This window comes from Bos javanicus, chromosome 3 (assembly GCF_032452875.1).
Source record: "Bos javanicus breed banteng chromosome 3, ARS-OSU_banteng_1.0, whole genome shotgun sequence".
Taxonomy (NCBI): Eukaryota; Metazoa; Chordata; class Mammalia; order Artiodactyla; family Bovidae; genus Bos; species Bos javanicus.
Window position 1 is genome coordinate 21,910,651 of NC_083870.1, and position 18,459 is coordinate 21,929,109.

Here is an 18,459-nt window from a genome sequence, read left to right on the forward strand (position 1 = left end):
GAGAGTTGGACTATAAAGAAAGCTGAGCACCAAAGAATTGATGCTTTTGAACTGTGCTGTTGGAGAAGACTCTTGAGAGTCCCTTGGACTGCAAGGAGATCCAACCAGTCCATCCTAAAGGAGATCAGTCCTGAGTGTTCATTGGAAGGACTGATGCTGAAGCTGAAACTCCAATATTTTGGCCACCTGATGTGAAAACTTAACTCATTTGAAAAGATTCTGATGTTAGGAAAGATTGAAGGCAGGAGGAGAAGGGGATGACAGAGGATGAGATGGTTGGATGGCATCACCGACTCAATGGACATGAGTTTGGGTGGACTCCGGGAGTTGGTGGTGGACAGGGAGGCCTGGCATGCTGCGGTTCATGGGGTTGCAAAGAGTCATACACGACTGAGCAACTGAAGTGAACTGAACTGAACTGAATGAAAACATCAGTAGTTGGAGAGGAGGCAACACATTTGAGTACTTTGAAGGTAAAATCAGCAGGGAGGAATTAAGGATGATTAGTTTGGAATATAGGATGAAGAAGGAGGCCATCCACTTTATATAAAGACTACTGGAGGAAAAAAATTGGGGAATGTGGATGGGAGACAGGAAGATGACGGGTTCACTTTTAGATATACTAAGTGCTTGAGGGCCACCCAAGTTGACATAAAAGATTATGAAGGGACAGCTGAGACACACCTGAGAGTTGAAACCGTCAAAGAATATGAGATCATTCAGGAATAGTATATAGAGTGAAGAGAGCAATATGCCAAGAAGAAAATAGTAGAGAGTAGGAATGGGAAGAAGAGACCGGGAAGGAGACAGAGAAGGAATGGTCAGAGAAATAATAGGTGCCAGAACAGTGTGGTATCCTGAAACCAAAGGGAATAGAGTTTAAAGACATGTTAAAAAAGTAGACGGACAAGAGAACCAGGATTGAAAAATGTTCAAAGGATTTGGTAACTGGGAGGTCAACGCTGACCTTAAGGAAAACAGTTTGAGTAGTGAGGTGGAGGCAGGAACTAGACTTCACTGGGTTGGGGGTGCATGGGGGGTAACACAGTAGAGACAATAAACATAGATTACTCAAGGGACAGCCAAGAATGAGACTGTAGCCTAATTAACTCATTTATAGTGGGTGTCAGAATCAAGCTGAAGTCTGTGTGGCTGACCCCAAAGCTTGTGCTTATAATCACTTCACAACAAGCTGCTCCACAATCAAAGGTACATGTGGAAAACATGGCTTTAAACAGGAGTAAGGGGCACCTTATCTTCTGACATGGAAGGAAAGGAGTTGGGAATGGTCATGGACATAGACAACTGCTTAGATTAAGATGTAGAAGGAGCTCACACCTTTTGGCCTCACTTTTGTTGATCAAGTAGGAGGCAAGGTCATCTGCTAAGGGCAGGAGAGGTGAAATTGAAAAAAGGGGCTTTGAAAAGAGTGATTAAAAACTCAGAGAAATTACGAAGGGAAGGGAACAAGGAGCTGATTAAAGAAAAAAAAAAGAATCAATGACCTAAGGGTGTCCATAAACTCAAGGCATCAGCAATCTGCACATATGTGATTTTCTACGAAAGCCTTCAGGCTCATGAGTTCAGTTCAGTTCAGTTACTCAGTCGTGTCCGACTCTTTGCGACCCCATGGACTGCAGCACACCAGGCTTCCCTGTCCACCACCAACTCCCAGAGCTTACTCAAACTCATGTTCATCGAGTTGGTGATGTCATCCAACCATCTCATCCTCTGTCATCCCGTTCTCCTCCTGCCTTCAATCTTTCCCAGCATCAGGGTCTTTTCCAATGAGTCAGTTCTTTGCATCAGGTGGCCAAAGTACTGGCTCCTGAGTTAGCAGTAGACAAACTACAGCAGTGATCCAATTGTGGACTTTACATGCAGGCAAAGAAACAAGTGAATATGAAGGAGCTTGGATCCATGATTTTAGACCAAGTAGAAAAGGAAGAGGGTGAATAGATTAGGACAAAATACCCCTAGACTACTTATGAGATCCTTTGGCTATTTTAAATCATTACCAGTGGAGACATTTAAATTCATAGTTTAGAGGCAATATTTAAATGATTTCTGAAGTCATGACTGCAGTTGAAGTTAGGCATTTAAAGAGCAGTGTATATGGTGAGATGGATAATAAAAAAAAAAATATTTCATTAAGATCACTCTGAAATGGGACTTTAGACAAGAAAAAGAAAACAAATGAAATTGATAAGTCTATATGAGGGGGCAGGAAATGGGAGAAAAAGAGAGAAGAGATACGCATCTTTATATTTCATTGTGGCTTCCTTTCATATTGACAAAAAAAGTGTAAAGACTTTTACACAACTAATATAAAAAAATACCAGGAAAATTCAAGAAGTCCAGGATTAATACAAATTCTGGCAAGATTATACAGGATCTAAAAAGCATGCAAAAGGGAAAAGCAACTTTAAACATTTTGCAAATAAAACAAGAATGTGCACTGCATTTATTCAAAAAAGAGAATATTTTTGAAATTGTGCAGTCTTGACCTTGAGCCTTAGAGTGTACTTTGGAACTGATAAGTCTTATAACTGTAGAGAAGGCTGAAAACAGAGGTTAGATAACAGTTGCCGTCACAAAAGATAACTCCTAAATTGAAAATTAGCTACAGATTAAAAAAAAAAAAAAAAAGGCCATTAGCAGGATAGTTTAAAGAACTGACTAGAAAAAGATTCCTTTCTTGGATCATTTATTTACATTTTTATTTAACAAATATTTATTGGTGTCTAATATGTACCAGGTCTTAAGGGTAAGGGTGAACAAGACAGCATGGACACTGTCTCAAGGTTTGTAATCTATGGAGGAGATGGACAAGGAATTATGAAACAATGCGATAGTGCTACTATAAGGGAAATGGGCAAAGGGTACTAGGAAAACATGTCAAGGGATATCTAGTCCAGTCTGGAAGAGGTTTTATGGATATCCATGTTGAGAAACAAAGGCTGAGTAGGAGTCAGTCGGGAGAAAGAAGGAGTATGGGAAAAAGGTCCAGAAAGAGAACAGACTGGCGGAAACCTGGAGGCATGACAGCATGGCCAGGTTAAGGAACTAAAAGAAGTTCAGTAAGGCTAGTGTATTGGAGGAGGAAATGGCAACCCACTCCAGTACTCTTGCCTGGAAAATCACATGGATGGAGAAGCCTGGTAGGCTATAGTCCATGGGGTCGCAAAGAAATGGTTAAGGCCAAGGCTGAAGAGGTTAAGAGCGGAGTCTTCATCATAAGAGACCACATAAGCCAATTAAGGATGTGAACTTTACCCTGTGGAATGATGAACAATCTCTATACCAAGATGTTGCCTGGGGTGAACCAGCTTCAATATATGATCTCTGATTTCAGATTTCCTTTCAAATAAATCTTCCAGTTCATATAAAACATGAAAAATGAGGGGGAGATGTTTCTAAGGCAATCACACCTCTTCAGGAAGGTGCTTTTTATTAAATATTTATTAGGCTTCTACTACAAGAGTCCCTTGGACTGCAAGGAGATCCAAACAGTCCATTCTGAAGGAGATCAGCCCTGGAATTTCTTTGGAAGGAATGATGCTAAAGCTGAAACTCCAGTACTTTGGCCACCTGATGCGAAGAGTTGACTCATTGGAAAAGACTCTGATGCTGGGAGGGATTGGGAGCAGGAGGAGAAGGGGACGACAGAGGATGAGATGGCTGGATGGCATCACTGACTCGATGGACGTGAGTCTCAGTAAACTCCGGGAGTTGGTGATGGACAGGGAGGCCTGGCGTGCTGCGATTCATGGGGTCGCAAAGAGTCGGACATGACTGAGCGACTGAACTGAACTGAATACAAACACAGAAAACAAAAAAAAAACAACCTAAGATTTAGTTTACTTTAAACTCCTAAAAGGAACTGTTTCTGTCATGTGCCACTTGAAAAAAAGAGCAATTAAAGAAAAATACCTTTAGTTAGTGGAGAAATGAGGTAGGGGGGAGATCAGTAATTAGGTAGTCTGAGCTTCTACAAATTTTAACGGTTGGCCAATAAATACTTACTGAGCGTCTGCACCTGGAGGGAGGATAGAGCTATTAAAAAGATAGGGTCTCAAAAAAAGTAAATTCATAAATAAATGAATACATAAACGGTATCAGTGCTATGATAAATGCTGTGTAGAAAATAAAAGAGTAACTCAAAATTTACATAGTAAAAACAAAAAGCTCACTAGACGAAGTTTCTATAGAGCAGGGACAAGTCAATGTCTTATTTAGCTATGTATCCTCAGAACTTTATATAATGCTCCATAAACGTGTTTGTTGACTGTACGAATGAATGCAGATGGCTAATCTTCATTAGCCATCGAATGAAGCCATTTCTTCCACGAATGAAGGAAAGAGGGTCAGAAAAAGATCCGAAAGCGTGGCCGAGAGGATACACGTTGGAGGTATTAACAAACGAAAACGGATACTTAGATCTCTGAAGTGACGGCGGCAAATTCCTCCGCATCCGGATTCAGAATTTGACAACTAACCTCACGTGTCCCCAGGAGCCAGCCGGATTGGCGAGTCGCACACTCTGCACCCGGAACCACACTCTTCCTAATCCATGGATCAGCCGCGTAGTCTAGAGCTTCGGGGCGCTTTGAGGACAGCTCCCTTCTCGCGGCACCGGCTCTGAGCCCTAAGGCCACCTGACCTCTCCCCAAAGTGGAAAGGCAACCGGGAGGTGGGGTAGGATGGGAGGAGGAATGGAGTATGAGTGGGGGCGCGGACGGCCGCGGGACTCCTCCTGACAGCGAGGGAGCAGGGAGCCGGACGCAGCAAATCCCATACCCTCTCGGAGCTCTGAGCACGGGTGAGGCAGGCACTACCCGCAGGCGAGAAGGGCGAGACTCCGGGCCAGCCCGCATCACCGAGGCCTGGAGAAGACGACTCGGGAGACAGGTTGAGGAGTCCAAAGGCGGGACGCGGTGGCTCACCTGGGAAGTAATCATGATGCTGGAGTCGATCAGGAAACTCATGGTGAAGAGTAACGAGGGCTCGTGCCTCCACTTTCCCCGAAGCCACAGCACTATAGGCCACGGGCCCCCCTCACACAGGCGGCAGTCGCCCGGGGGCCTGGGTTCGCCAGCCCGACGCCATCAAGCTGCGCCCCAGCCAGCCAATCAGCAACTACGTCCAGCGCTTCCCGCCTCGGGCTCCGAGTGGGAGGGACGCTGAGGAGCTGAGAGCGGGGGGCGGGGCCAGGGGGGGACGTTCTGGGGGCGGGGATTAATTAGAGGGCGCCTGGCCAAAAGGAGCAAAGTACAACAACGAGGTCTGAAAATTCTAAAGCAGTTGTAATGCAGGATAGCATTTCCACTTCTGAGGCTAACGGAGGTGCGGCCTGAGATAACATCTTATTTTAATTCTCTTTTATAATGGTGAAAGTGAAGTTGCTCAGTCGTGTCTGACTCTGCGACCCCATGGATTGTAGCCTACCAGGCTCCTCCATCCATGGGATTTTCCAGGCAAGAACACTGGAGTGGGTTGCCATTTCCTTCTCCAGGGGATCTTCCTGACCCAGGGATAGAACCCGGGTCTCCCGCATTGTAAGCAGGCGCTTTACCATCTGAGCCACCAGGGAAGTCCTTATAATGGTGAAGTTAATAATAATGGATTATACCACAAATCATGCGTTCTACATGTCACAACTTAGCTTGGGTCCACAAACAATGGCATAAAGAGGGAAGAATATAAAGGCAGGTTTTAGCACATACAGCTAATCAAGTAAATTTCTGATTCTTTTACCACACTTTTGAGAGGCAAATAGATGTATTGGAGCATGCTCAGAGGTGAGTCATCAGATAAGGACAGATGAAAGGAATTGAACAAAGAAGGCTCAGGTACATTGACAGTTGTCTTCATTGGAAAGAATGGATAGAATTGATATGGCCTCAAAAGATATTTGTAGGACAAAGGAGTTAAACGAACATAGATTTAATTCAAAACAAGGAATAATTCTTTAAGAGTCTGAAGATGAGTTATTTTAGGAAATAGTTGCCCCACTCATGTTGGAATTGCTCAAATGTAGACATAATCACTACTTCATCCATTCAATACTCATTTTGTGAAGGCTTAGTGGCACTGCTGTAGAGCTTATCCTTTTCCACCAGGCCTCTACCTAGTCCATGAAGTCCCTATAATCTCATCCTGAAGCTGTCCCCAGTTGAAGGCCATCACCCAATGTGAGACTGGCTGCATTCAAGGCTGCAGTCAATACCTGGAAGTCAGTACTTGCAACTTGGACCAGAGTGTTTAGTCTACTACAGTCTGAATCACTGAGACTCAGATTTATTACACACAAGGAAATGTATCTTACTTTCTTAGACTTGAATGCTACTCATACTAAGCAGCCCAAACACCTCTCAGACGTCCTGTCCCCAATCCAGAAGGCCAGGGAGCAGTGGAGACATCCCTACTAAGGGAGAGTCTTAGCTAGAGAACTTTGTGTCCCTGGCTACATCTATCAGGGAAGAAGTAGCATCTGTGAAGCAGATGATGAGTTAGACTCTCACCTATCAAGGCTGTGTGATAGTGCAGAATGCTGCATTAGCCTATCAAGTCAAACAGTTTACCTTAGTGGCTTACTGGAATGCATGGTGGGGATCAGGGTCTCAGTGAAGCTTGCAGCAGAAAAAGGTATACAAACCCACTGGCCCCAGGACTGTGTAAAGCTTTGAAAGACACCATTCAAAATTCTATGACAAACCTTGACAGCATATAAAAAAGACATTACTTTGCTAACAGAGGTTCATCTAGTCAAAGCTATGGTTTTTCCAGTAGTCAGGTATGGATGTAAGCGTTGGACATAAAGAAGGCTGAGTGCCAAAGAATTGATGGTTTCGAACTGTGGTGTTGGGGAAGACTCATGAGAGTCCCTTGGACTGCAAGGAGATCAAACCAGTCAATCCTAAAGGAAATCAATCCTGAATATTCACTAAAAGGACTGATGCTGAAGCTCCAATACTTCCACCATCCGATGCAAAGAACTGACTCACTGGAAAAGACCTTGATGATGGGAAAGATTGAAGGCAGGAGGAGAAGGGGATGACAGAGGATGAGATGATTGGATGGCATCACCAACTCAATGGACATGAGTTTGAGCAAGCTCCAGGAGATGATGAAGGACAGGGAAGCCCGGTGTGCTGCAGTCCATGGGGTCACAAAGAGTTAGACATGACTGAGTTACTGAAAAACAGAAACAATTCAAAATTCTCTCTACTGTTAACACCTTTGTCCAGGTCAAGGACTGATGTGGGTGATCCAAGGAACTGCTACCCCCTGCTTTTGATTTTAGAATGTCTCCAAAAATCTTCACACTAGATAAACATCCATGTGACTGAACTTCTTTACAAGTTGGTCACCACTCTTCCAAACCTTCTTGGCTATGCGAGTTGGTTCTTTCTTCTTATCTAGGCTCATTTTGGATGTGTTGACCCTGGTGTTGACCTAGTGTGCACTTAGGATGCCTTGTCCAGGGCTTTGGTTGGTTCAGATGAGTCAGAGGTGGTTCTGAATCAAGTGGCATCTTTACCTCAAATCTTGCTCCTCTCTAGTTTATTCTCTGCACAGTAGATGGAGCAATCTTAGAGAATGTGACTAAAAATGCAATCAAAGTGATGGTATGTGATTTCCAAACCTAGGTCATAAAAGACATTGAAGCATCTGCCTTAATCTCTTGATTCACTTGTTCTAGGGGAAACCAGCCACTGGTTCATGAGGACACTCAAGCAGACCCATGGAGTGGCCCAAGTAGAGAGATACTAACTTGCCAGCACCAACCTTCTGTGTCACATAACCACGTGAATGGGTGGATCTTACCTCTTCAGTCAAGCTTCAGATGACTGCAGACTTTGTCAATATCTGACTGCAACCCTATGAGAGACCCCAAGCTGCTCCAGAGTTCCTGACCCTCAGAAGCTATAAGAGATAATACATATTGTTGTTTCAGGGGCTCCCAGGTGGCACTAGTGGTAAAGAACCCACCTGCCAATACAGGAGATGTAAGAGACATGGGTTTGATCCCTGATTGGCAAAATCCCCCTGAAGAAGGGCATGGGAAACCATTCCAGCACTCTTGCCTGGAAAATCCCATAGACAGAGGGGCCTGATGGGCTATAGTCCACGGGGGTGCAAAGAGTTGAACACAACTGAAGCAACTTAGCTGGCACACATGCACGTTGTTGTTTCAAGCTGTGAAGTTTTGGAGTGATATGTTACAAAGTGATAGATAACTAATACATGAATCATCACAGACTACATTTTTTACTAAATATTTGCATGGCATAGCCTGAGGCTCTGTCTTTGTAACCTTTTTTTTTAAAATTTATTTATTGGTTTGCATGTGCAGGTCTTAGTTGTGGTATATAGCTGCAGCATATACCACAGCTATATTTGATCCCTGACCAGGGATCAAACCCAGGCCCCATGCACTGGGAGCTCAGACTTTTAACCATGGGGCTGCCAAGGAAGCCTTCAATCATTGCAACCTTTGATTTTCATTTCTTCACCACTCACTGTTCACCTGTCAAGCTAAAGCCACATATCTTAGGGTTTTGTTATAGCTACATCTAACCTCAATTTATATAAAGATACTGCTAGGCCCGATAACAGATAAATCTTGAGATCTCAGAGAATTAATACAACACAAGTTTATTTTTTGTTTCATATGAAATCCAAAAGTCTGATTCATGGGTATTGGAAGAGGTGTTGGTGGGGGTGGTAGTGATCCTCTAGTCTGTAGTCATTTGAAGACTGAATGCCATTGTCGACATATGGCTTCCAAGGCTGCTCTGGGTGATAACAGCCAGCAATTAGTCTGAAAATTTCTCTTTTTTTCCTGTAATTATGATAAAACAAGCCCAGTGCCTTAAACCTGGAATTCCTGGGACCTTCAAGGAAGCTCTTCCTCAGATACATTCCTTACAGTGTCAGCCTGCTCTGGTGCTGGGGCATACTTAGCCAATTATCTCTTTTCTGCCCTGGGAGTAGTATTCATTCATTCCCCAGACATTACTATGTTCCAGTCACTGTGCTAAGTACTGAATATTCAGAGATTATATAATAATATTGTCAGGCAAGTGTATTCTCCTCGGTTCTGTCTCATCACAACAAAGATTTGAAGTGACGATATGAAGTCTCTTTTTGAAGTCACTTTTGATAAGTGCTATGATCAAGTGTACACAAATATTAAGGGATCAAAAAGGAGGGAGCAACTCACTTTGTATAGGGAATTTTGTGAAATTTCATAAAGAAGAAGACAACTGAGTTGAATCTTGAAGGATGAGAAGGAGCTGATTACAGAAAAAAGGCTGGACAGGGCAGAGTCCTGAAATACTATGAAGTTCCTTCATCACTAAATGTCAGGCTTGTCCATATTGGGGACCAGCCAATGGCTCTGTAAGACTGGGGCATATGCATGTGTGGATGGATGTGGGAAATGAGGCTAGAAATGTGGGAGATGAGGCTAGGATGTGGTGTACCTACCAGTTAGAAGCTTGTAAGCAACAGGAATAATTTTGGCAACATTAGAAAAAAAAGGAACTCTGGACTAGCTTAGCAAACTGAAGAAAGGTTGATGAACCATGATCTGTAAAAAGAGGAACTAAGCATTTGCCAGAAATCTAGGTAAGCAGGGAACTAATTGTGAATCTCTTCAAGGGGTTCTGTCAAGATAAATGAATCCCAACTACGTTTCAATCTCTGTTACTACACTCAAGATTCACATTCCAGGGAGAGTGTATGACTGGCCCATTTGAGTTCAAACAAACAAAACTTGACCCATGATGGATTGAGGGCTCTCCTTTGGGGTCGGCCTGCCCTCCCGCCTCAAGGGTGTACTATCCTTTGTTTGCTGAATAAAACTCTGAGCTGTAACCAAAAGAAAAAACAATGTTACTAAGAATCTCACCAAGATTATATCCAATTGAGGAACCATAAATCCCAATAGAGATGTTATTAGAGCAGAAGGGAGAATAGATTCTGGGCAGGTAAAAACAGAGGTCTTCTCTAAGTGGGTTGTAGTCACTTACAAATGCTTTGTAAGTCATGTTAAGGAATTTAGAATTGGGGGTAAGCAATTGAGTCACTGAAGGATTTTAGGCAGAGAAGTGATGTGATAAATCTCAGGCAGAATATTTTGGCTGATTTTATTTGATGTATTTTTATTTGTAATGAATAACTTTACTTCTTTCTACAGTTCTCAATGACATAAGAGTGAACAAATCCTATTCTTTTGTCTCTTCTCAAATGGCCAAAGAAGTATATTTTGATTTTTCCTGAGATTTGTGTAGAATAAGAGAGGGGACAGACTGACCAAACTTCAACTAATAAAGAGAGTGTTCTTGTTCTTTCTGAATCAGATTCTCCTCCATTTCACCTAGCGGTGTGCTGGAGCTACTTGTACTGGCTTGTAAGAGTCATTTGCTAAATTTCTTGGAATTTTGTGAGCCAGTGCTAAGTAACAGTTATTAACAAATTACATAAATTTAAAAATGATATAAAGATAATACTCAAAGCTTATCACTTATTTTACTATTATTTATGCTCTTGATATTTATATCTATTGTATGATAGAAATATTTATAATGTGCTATTGTACATCTCATCTCTATGTTCAGTGGCATTATGTTGGTGAGTTGAAATTGAATATGGTGGGAGAATTTACACCAAGGAAATTGACAAACACTGCAAACCAGGGGCTCTTTACCCTGGAAAGAGCTGGTTGTTACACATTTACAAACTTACCACTGCCTCCCTCCCTCTTCCCCAGTGCTCTTGTTCCTCAACCCCTTAATTTCAAAGGAAGAACACCAGAAATTGGGAAGTCTGTTGACAGGGTAGCGTGGCTGACAGGGCAAAAGAAAACACAAAGACAGTGAAAAGTCAAGTTAGTTTTATTGTTTTGTAACAGTCTAACATGTGACTATTAGCTCTGACATAAAGATGTGGAAGGTTGGAGAATTCAGGACACAATCTCAGTAATGCCTTTGCCAGAGGTTTTCCCCAGGAAGTTTGTTTTGATTATGTTTCTTAGCTGAGTCTTTACTAATCCTGTTTCATAGATGAAAATTTTGCAGAAAAAGGCAATGAAGCTATCTACTTTTCTCTCCACATGACTTTATGAATTCTTCCAGAATATCCTTTGTTCTGGAGAACTTCCAGAATGCCTTGGAAGGAGACTGCAATGTAGCCCACTGTTCCCTCATTGGTCATATTGAGTACCACTCTCTCCAGACTTTGGGAGCAGCAATGTCTAGGATAGTGGAGATGACTTGTCTTTCATAAACATCTTTCCTGCTATTTAACTGTTGAACCTAGAAATTTACGTCCTTTTTCTCCTTTCTCCCCCAGTTACATGCTTAGTTATCATACAATAATTACAAGAAGGGACAGTCTCCCTGCCTATTTCACTATCACTTCTAGGTACATACTTACTTTGCTTTACACATTGTATTTATGCTTAGAAGAGTTTCCATCCAACCAGGCAAATGTGTTTCATCTACACTTTGCTGCTTTGGATTGTGTGATCATTTGCACACAATACACATGGTGGGGGGTAACTCAAGGTTAGGGGAAGGAGCTAGGAGGAGTTGGGGGTGGGTGGGAGGTGCTGTCTGAGTTGTCCGAGCTGCCTCAGGGACTGTCCTTAGGAACTACAGAAAAGCAGCTGTCCACACAAGTCTCACCCCGGGCCTTCCTCACGGCTTGGACTAAGAGCTGCTATATGCAGCTCTTCTGATTCTATGAACTTCCTTCTGCCTGCAGTAAGACTGCCCCAGGGCTGGTACAACTCTCCACAGCGGCCCTAGTGAGCTGAATCCTTCAGCACCACTTTCAGCAATGAATTTCATGCATGGTCAAAGATGTTCTTTTTTGCACTATAATTCTCAGGAATTCAAAACTACAGAAAAATTGACCTCCCCCATCACCCTCATTTTCTTCTTTCATTTTTACTCATTGGCTCAATTTTAACCAGTTGCTTAGTTTACAATCTGTGAAGCATTTGAAAGTGGTGACTGTTATTTCTTCAGTCAACATTTTAGAATAAGGACTTATGACAGATTTGGATAAGACCTTCCCCCCTTTCATTTCCCAATAAGTGAATTAAAAAATCCCACTTATTTCTTCTAGTATGCTCCTAGTATTTCTTGCATATCAATTCACTGGATCTGTCCCATGGAGGAGGGACAGAACTTATTACCCACAATTTACCTAAGGGAAATTGCCATATGGAGTGAGTAAATGACATCTTGGGGTTCCCAGAGTCAGAGAGATACAGCCCACACTTCTGATTTGACCTTCAGTGTTCCCTGTGGGAAAATCTGATCCCCAGGTTGCACTGACCTTCAGGAATATTTGTCCAACTCTGTGTTGCATACTTCATGTGGGTGCCAAGTAACCGAGTCATGATGAAAAGCAGACAGGCCTTTGTATGATGACCCAAATATGAGACCCAGGGATTACCAGAGCCAAGCTTGAAACTTTCTCACTGAGCTTTGAAGAACTCTATCCTTCCTGGTCACAGATCTCTCCTAATGAAGGTGTTATAACTGCTACTGGGCAGTTAGTCCTTTGCTTCTGGAGAGAGCTGCACTTTTGATGGCCTGCTGTCCAATGCTTCTTTTTACTGGTAGTTCCATGTACCATAAAGGTTTAGTCTAACAAAGGCAGGACCAGGATTAGGATCCAGAGCTTGGCCTTAATGAAGCCCAGGGATGGTGATAATCCTGAGTCAGTCATAATTATTTGCCTCAGAATAGATGCTGAGGGATCCAGATGTATGGGGTAAGGTCCTCCACAGACACACTGCTGCCTGAGAATGGAACCTGACAGCAGTTGTGTGCAGCTTAAGATGGAGCGTGAAGGAACACTTTCCCCAGGTAGAAAGTAATTACCCTTCTGTCCCCAGCTATGTCTCAAGGTCAGATAGGTTCCTACCAAACATATGGGGTCAAGATTCTGTTTTGAGTCTTCTCCGAGAAAACATCTCCAGAGTGTCCAGTCCACACCAAAAAGCTGTCACCAGAAAACTGCAAGCCAGGTCAGGAGGGTCAGATAGAAGCTACCCACCTGCCCTTCTTCTCAGTCTCCCTGCTGTTTGAGGAATCAGTCAGGCACCACTCAGCAGGGTCTAGAGTTGGCAGCCAACTCATTAATCCTTCTGATACCCCTGGAGGTAGGTTGGTGGCAAATGCTATCTCTAGTTTGCAGAAAGAAAACAGAGGTACAGAGAGGTTAAGAGACAACAATAACACAACTACTAAGTGGCAGAGAGAGAAAAAAAGAAAAATTCGTGGTCCCTTGATGCCTGGGTCTGTTTCTTCTGAAATAAGCTTCCTTGCTTGTTGGGAAGCCTGAGAGGGACAATGGCAACTTCCACGATAGTGGGGTAGGTACAGACTCTGAAGCAGGATGCCACTTTACTCAAGGAAATACACACACACTTAGGCCTTAGCCATGACAAGGAGAAAAGACCCTGATGCTGGGAGAGACTGAGGGCAGGAGGAGAAGAGGGTGACAGAGGACGAGATGGTTGGAAGGCATCACTGACTCAATGGACATGAGTTTAAGCAAGCTCCGGGAGATGGTGAAGGACAGGGAAGCATGGCGTGCTGCAGTCCATGGGGTTGCAAAGAGTCAGACACTACTAATCGACTGAACAAACAAGACAAGGAGACCAGCAGCCTTCACCTACACATCTGCTACTGGTCCCAAAGAGCACCAGCACTTTTCACTTAGAAGAGGAAGCAATTGTTTTCTTTTCTCTTCTGGATTAGATCCTAGTCGAGATAGATACTTTACTCTGGTAGTGATCGAGCTATTCTCGGGCTCTGAGTTTACATCTTCTTAAAATGGGTCTTCAGGAGCAAAACTGTAGGAGCAATAGTGCAGCCATTGGGGGCAGGGGAGTGTGATGATGTCCAGTTCTCAGGCGTGGGATTTTATTTCTTTCACCATCCAGAAGAAGCTCTGTTTGGAATAGCTTTGATGGAAAGGGGAAGGAAGATTCAGGTAGTAGCCAGAAAGCCACAGGTCCACAAGATAAATACACTTGTTCAACTGTCCACCGCCTGATACATTCCTACACTGAAAATTTGTCACTTTGAGTTAACCTAGGCAAAATACATTTTAGGCCTTCTCTTTTAGAATGCAAAATTTCTCTGGAGTAATTTATAAAAAAATCATATCTTAGAATGAATTTAATTTTTAGACCATTTTGCTTTAGGATGGAGCACCAAGGAGTGGGAATACTGTCACAGGGGAGGAATAGTTTTTGAGGAAGCTTTGGTCTGGAGAGCATATCTAGAATGAATATCTTAAAAGGAAGGTGGTAACCAGAGGTCAGCACAAGGGATTTGGCTTTTGAGGGGGATGGTGCTGGATGGGGGGGTGGGGGATACAATGAAGGCAGTTTTTCTGGGTCTCTGGGGTTCTCCTGTCCAGTTCCCTGTGATGTCAACTTGGTTTCTATCCCTCCTACCTTAGTCTTGGCACTGCAACCCATTAAGCATAGCTTTGGTTTAGATGAACCATCTTGGTTATCAATTTCTCCCTCTGCTTTGGGAACTGGTTGGCTCTAGTTAAAATTACTGTGTGTGAGAAATATGTAGTTATACCTGAGGATTTCCTCTGATTGGCCTCTACATATGCGGAGTGTTGGTTGGGGGCACAAAGGGTAGAAGATCTTTCCCTTCAGCCTCTAGGTCCCTTCCAGGGATGAAGTCTGACCTGGGACTAGACAGGGACCCTGGCTGTTTGTGTTCCCAGTTTGTAAAAGGCTCTCCCTGGTGGCCCTCTGATGACTCTTTAGGTATACATCTTGTGACCGAGCAAGGCCTGAGGGCTGATTCTCCTCAAGACAAGCCAGAAGGAGGTATCGTCTAGCCCAGAGCTAGGTTTGTTCCCAGTCCCTGATAGAAGGAGGTGTAGATTTCAGGCTGAGTGTTGAAGCTACAAGAGGACAGGAAAGAAAGGGACCTTTTCTGCTTTAGGGAAGAAAACTGCAACCGGGATTTTTAAAACCTTTTCAGTTCAGGGACGGAGAAGGCAATGGCAACCCACTCCAGTACTCTTGCCTGGAAAATCCAATGGACGAAGGAGCCTGGTAGGCTGCAGTCCATGGGGTCGCTAAGAGTCGGACACAACTGAGCGACTTCACTTTCACTTTTCACTTTCATGCATTGGAGAAGGAAACGGCAACCCGCTCCAGTGTTCTTCCCTGGAGAACCCCAGGGATGGGGGAGCCTGGTGGGCTGCCATCTATGGGGTCACACAGAGTCGGACATGACTGAAGTGACTTAGCAGCAGTAGCAGCAGAAGTTCAGGGAGAGGGTATGGAGTCTTGTACTCCTTTTCTGATGGTGCCTAGTGCAGAATTCCCACTAATACAAGGGATGTAATTGCATCAGAACCCAGGGCTACAGTGACCCAAAAGAAAGGCCAGTGAGAACTCTGGACATCTCCTGGACTGATGATTGAAACTAAACACTCCAAAATGGTAAAATGAGGTTTGGAAGCCACAGAAATGAGTTGAGACCATAAATAATATGACCAATTCCATAGGAAAGCTGGGCTCACAAGTATAAGCTGAACTTGCAAATTGGTGCCTGGAAAATCCCATGGACGGAGGAGCCTGGTAGGCTGCAGTCCATGGGGTCGCTAAGAGTCAGATACGACTGAGTGACTTCACTTTCACTTTTCACTTTCATGCATTGGAGAAAGAAATGGCAACCCGATCCAGTGTTCTTGCCTGGAGAACCCCAGGGACGGGGAAGCCTGGTGGGCTGCCGTCTCTGGGGTTGCACAGAGTCGGACATTACTGAAGTGACTTAGCAGCAGCAGCAGCAGGTTAAATTTGGCTTGCACATTTTGAGGGGGGGGGGGGGCTCACATGGCATATTTAAAACTTAGTTAGCAACGGTAAAAATGTGGAAAACTTCACCTGAACGTTTGGATTTCTGGCTTTTCTTGAAAAATCAGATGGCCAGGTAACACTGTCTGGTAATCGCTGCCTGAAACTGAGCAGCTGCCCTCTGCTCTCCAAATTTCACAGCTCCAGCCCTGGCATGGCATTAGAACAGGTGCACTTCCCCAATTTAAACCACTTCACGAATTAAACCGCCTGCATCCTGTAGGCTGTTAAGTTTGGGACCGCTGATATATGCCACACGGTGTCTGCTAGGGAAGTGCTGAGTTGATAAAGTTCAGCTGAGTTTGTAAAGTTGCCACAAGGCTGGTAAAAAGCCCTGAGGCAATCAGTTCTGATTGAAAGGCTTTCTATGGGGAAATGAGGATGAAAGCAGAATTGCCCGTGGCTGTGGAGAGGGCCAGGGCAGTCACGAGACTGGGAACTTTGATGGGACAATGGGCTAATCTGGGTAGCCTTTGTACCCGGGAAAGGCAGTTTCCTGGTTGTCTTGCATGCACGGTTCTATCACGGTGCCCGTCCAACCAGGGTGGGTGTGAGGGGAGGGAGAGAAGACTCAAATCGTGTCGGCAACTTTAGGTTTCATCTTGCCGTGTGTTAGCTCAGGCGTTTTCTTTCTCTCTTTGGCACCGCTTCACACGGTGAGATCATCTGACCTGGCCCGGCTGCTGGCTTTGCTCAGCCTGCTCAGGGGTCTGGTGTCGTCCCCTGGCAGCTCCGCACATAGCGAAGGCGCCTTCTCAGGCGTCAGCTCTTGCTTTGATACCTTCTCAGGCGGCGGCTCTTCTTTCTCAACCTCCTTCTCCACTTCGGGGGGCTCCACTTTCTCCACTTCCAGCACGGCCAGGGTCTCTTGGCCTTCTGTGCTCACTCTCTCTGCCTCCTCACTCTTCTCGCCCACCTCTGGTTCTGCGGCCGCTTCTACGGGCTGCTCCTCCTCGACTCCCTCCTGGGCGCCCACCTGAGCGTAGGAAGGCAGGGTCTCCTGGTAGGCCCTGGACAAGTCTCCCAGGGGCCCCGGGCCCACCTTCTCCTCGAACTGACTGAAAGGCTTGGCAGAAAGGGGGCTGGCCTCTACCATCCCCACCTCCGTCAAAGGGAAATAATGGGACACGATTTTCTCTTCTTCGAGGAGCTGGTAGCCCTTGGCCTTCTGGATGGAGGAGACGGCAATGGAGTGGAGGGACTTCTCAGGAATCTCCCCCAGTGGCTGCTCCACTGGCCTCTTGAAGGCGGATCGGATTTTCTTCAGGCCCAGGTGGCTCATCTCCAGAATATTGAGGAAGAGGGACACGGAGGCCACGGACAGCATGAAGAGGATGAAGATGGTTTTCTCGGTGGGTCGTGACACGAAGCAGTCCACCACGTTGGGGCAGGGCCACCGGCTGCAGCGGTAGAGAGGCAGGATCCGGAAACCGTACAGGAAGTAGTGGCCCACGATGAAGCCCACCTCAAAGAGGGTCTTGAAGATGATGTGGCAGATGTAGGTCCTCAGCAGGGTCCCCTCCAGCCGGAACTTCTTGGTGCCTTTGCTGCTGCTGCTGCTCTTCTTGACGCTGCCCTGGTCCGCCGCTAGGGGCGCCCTCTCGCCGCCGTTGCCCGGAGACTGCTGGCTCAGCTCCTCGGCCTCGCGCTCCTTGCGCTTCTCCTCCATGCGGACGTGGTGCACCGCGTGCCCCACATACACCAGCGACGGCGTGGAGACGAAGATGATCTGCAGGACCCAGAGACGGATGTGGGAGATGGGGAAGGCCTCGTCGTAGCAGACGTTCTCGCAACCTGGCTGCTGGGTGTTGCACACGAAGTCGGACTGCTCATCCCCCCACACGAACTCTGCGGCAGTACCGAGGATGAGGATCCGAAAAATGAAAAGCACCGTGAGCCATACGCGGCCGATGACAGTGGAGTGCTCATTCACCTCCTCCAAAATGTTCCCCAGGAAACTCCAGTCTCCCATGATTCACCTACCTACAGAAGGAGAAGGCAGAGCTGAGCGGCCACAGTGCAATCCACCTTTTTTTTTTCACTAACTCTCAGGGTACCTCCCCTTCATGGGTGGCTGAAACGGTCAGTGGGTAAACAGTATCTTTTGAGTGTTTCCTCAGTGCAGACTAGTACTAGTACTAGGGAACAAAAGAGGCATAAAAGAATCTGCTTCCACTGGCTTTATCATCTGTAAAATGGGTTCTCATTCACTTCACAAGCTGCCTGAAAGGATAAATGAGGCAGCGTCTGTATAAGCCTTGAATTACATATCAAATAAGAAATCATTGTTGATCTTAAATAGAAACTCATGGTTTCATGGATTTAAGTCAAGAACACAAGCTGAACTGAGGTTCATGAGGCATAATGCTGAAGAAATATTCTAATTCATTGGTGTCTGCCCTCCCCCGCCCCCAGTTTTTTCCTATGTATGAAATTGCCTGTGGTCACCTTACTTGTGACTGTGTTGGGGTATACAATGATCGTATGTTGAAAGGGAAGTGGAACGAAACATATTTTTTGAATATTTGCTTTGTTGC

General features: G+C 45.0%; 2 protein-coding genes and 1 long non-coding RNA gene across 11 annotated transcripts in view; 1 reads left to right on the forward strand and 2 right to left on the reverse strand.

The window, feature by feature from the left end:
• GPR89A (G protein-coupled receptor 89A) overlaps positions 1-5,168 on the reverse strand; it is a 59,193-nt gene extending 54,025 nt beyond the window's left edge. For 3 of the 9 annotated variants that reach the window (XM_061408772.1, XM_061408777.1, XM_061408774.1), the window contains exon 1: positions 4,947-5,168. In XM_061408772.1, coding sequence (XP_061264756.1) covers positions 4,947-4,988 — 42 coding nt within the window. In that variant the 5' untranslated portion in view covers positions 4,989-5,168. The other 6 variants (XM_061408746.1, XM_061408750.1, XM_061408761.1 and 3 more) reach the window with 4 other exon arrangements.
• Positions 4,736-8,297, forward strand: LOC133242656 (uncharacterized). The gene is made up of 2 exons (XR_009734877.1): positions 4,736-4,822; positions 7,706-8,297. It is a non-coding gene; the product is annotated as an uncharacterized LOC133242656 (long non-coding RNA).
• A 7,605-nt stretch (positions 8,298-15,902) lies between these two features.
• Positions 15,903-18,012, reverse strand: GJA8 (gap junction protein alpha 8). The gene has a single exon (XM_061408805.1). It carries the CDS (start codon positions 17,892-17,894, stop codon positions 16,572-16,574), a length of 1,323 nt encoding a protein of 440 aa, XP_061264789.1. The 5' UTR covers positions 17,895-18,012; the 3' UTR covers positions 15,903-16,571.
• Positions 18,013-18,459: the final 447 nt, after the last annotated feature.

What these genes read in the sequence shown, in the direction of transcription:
- GJA8 (XM_061408805.1), bottom strand. Translation starts at nt 17,894, where the DNA reads ATGGGAGACTGGAGTTTCCTGGGGAACATTTTGGAGGAGGTGAATGAG.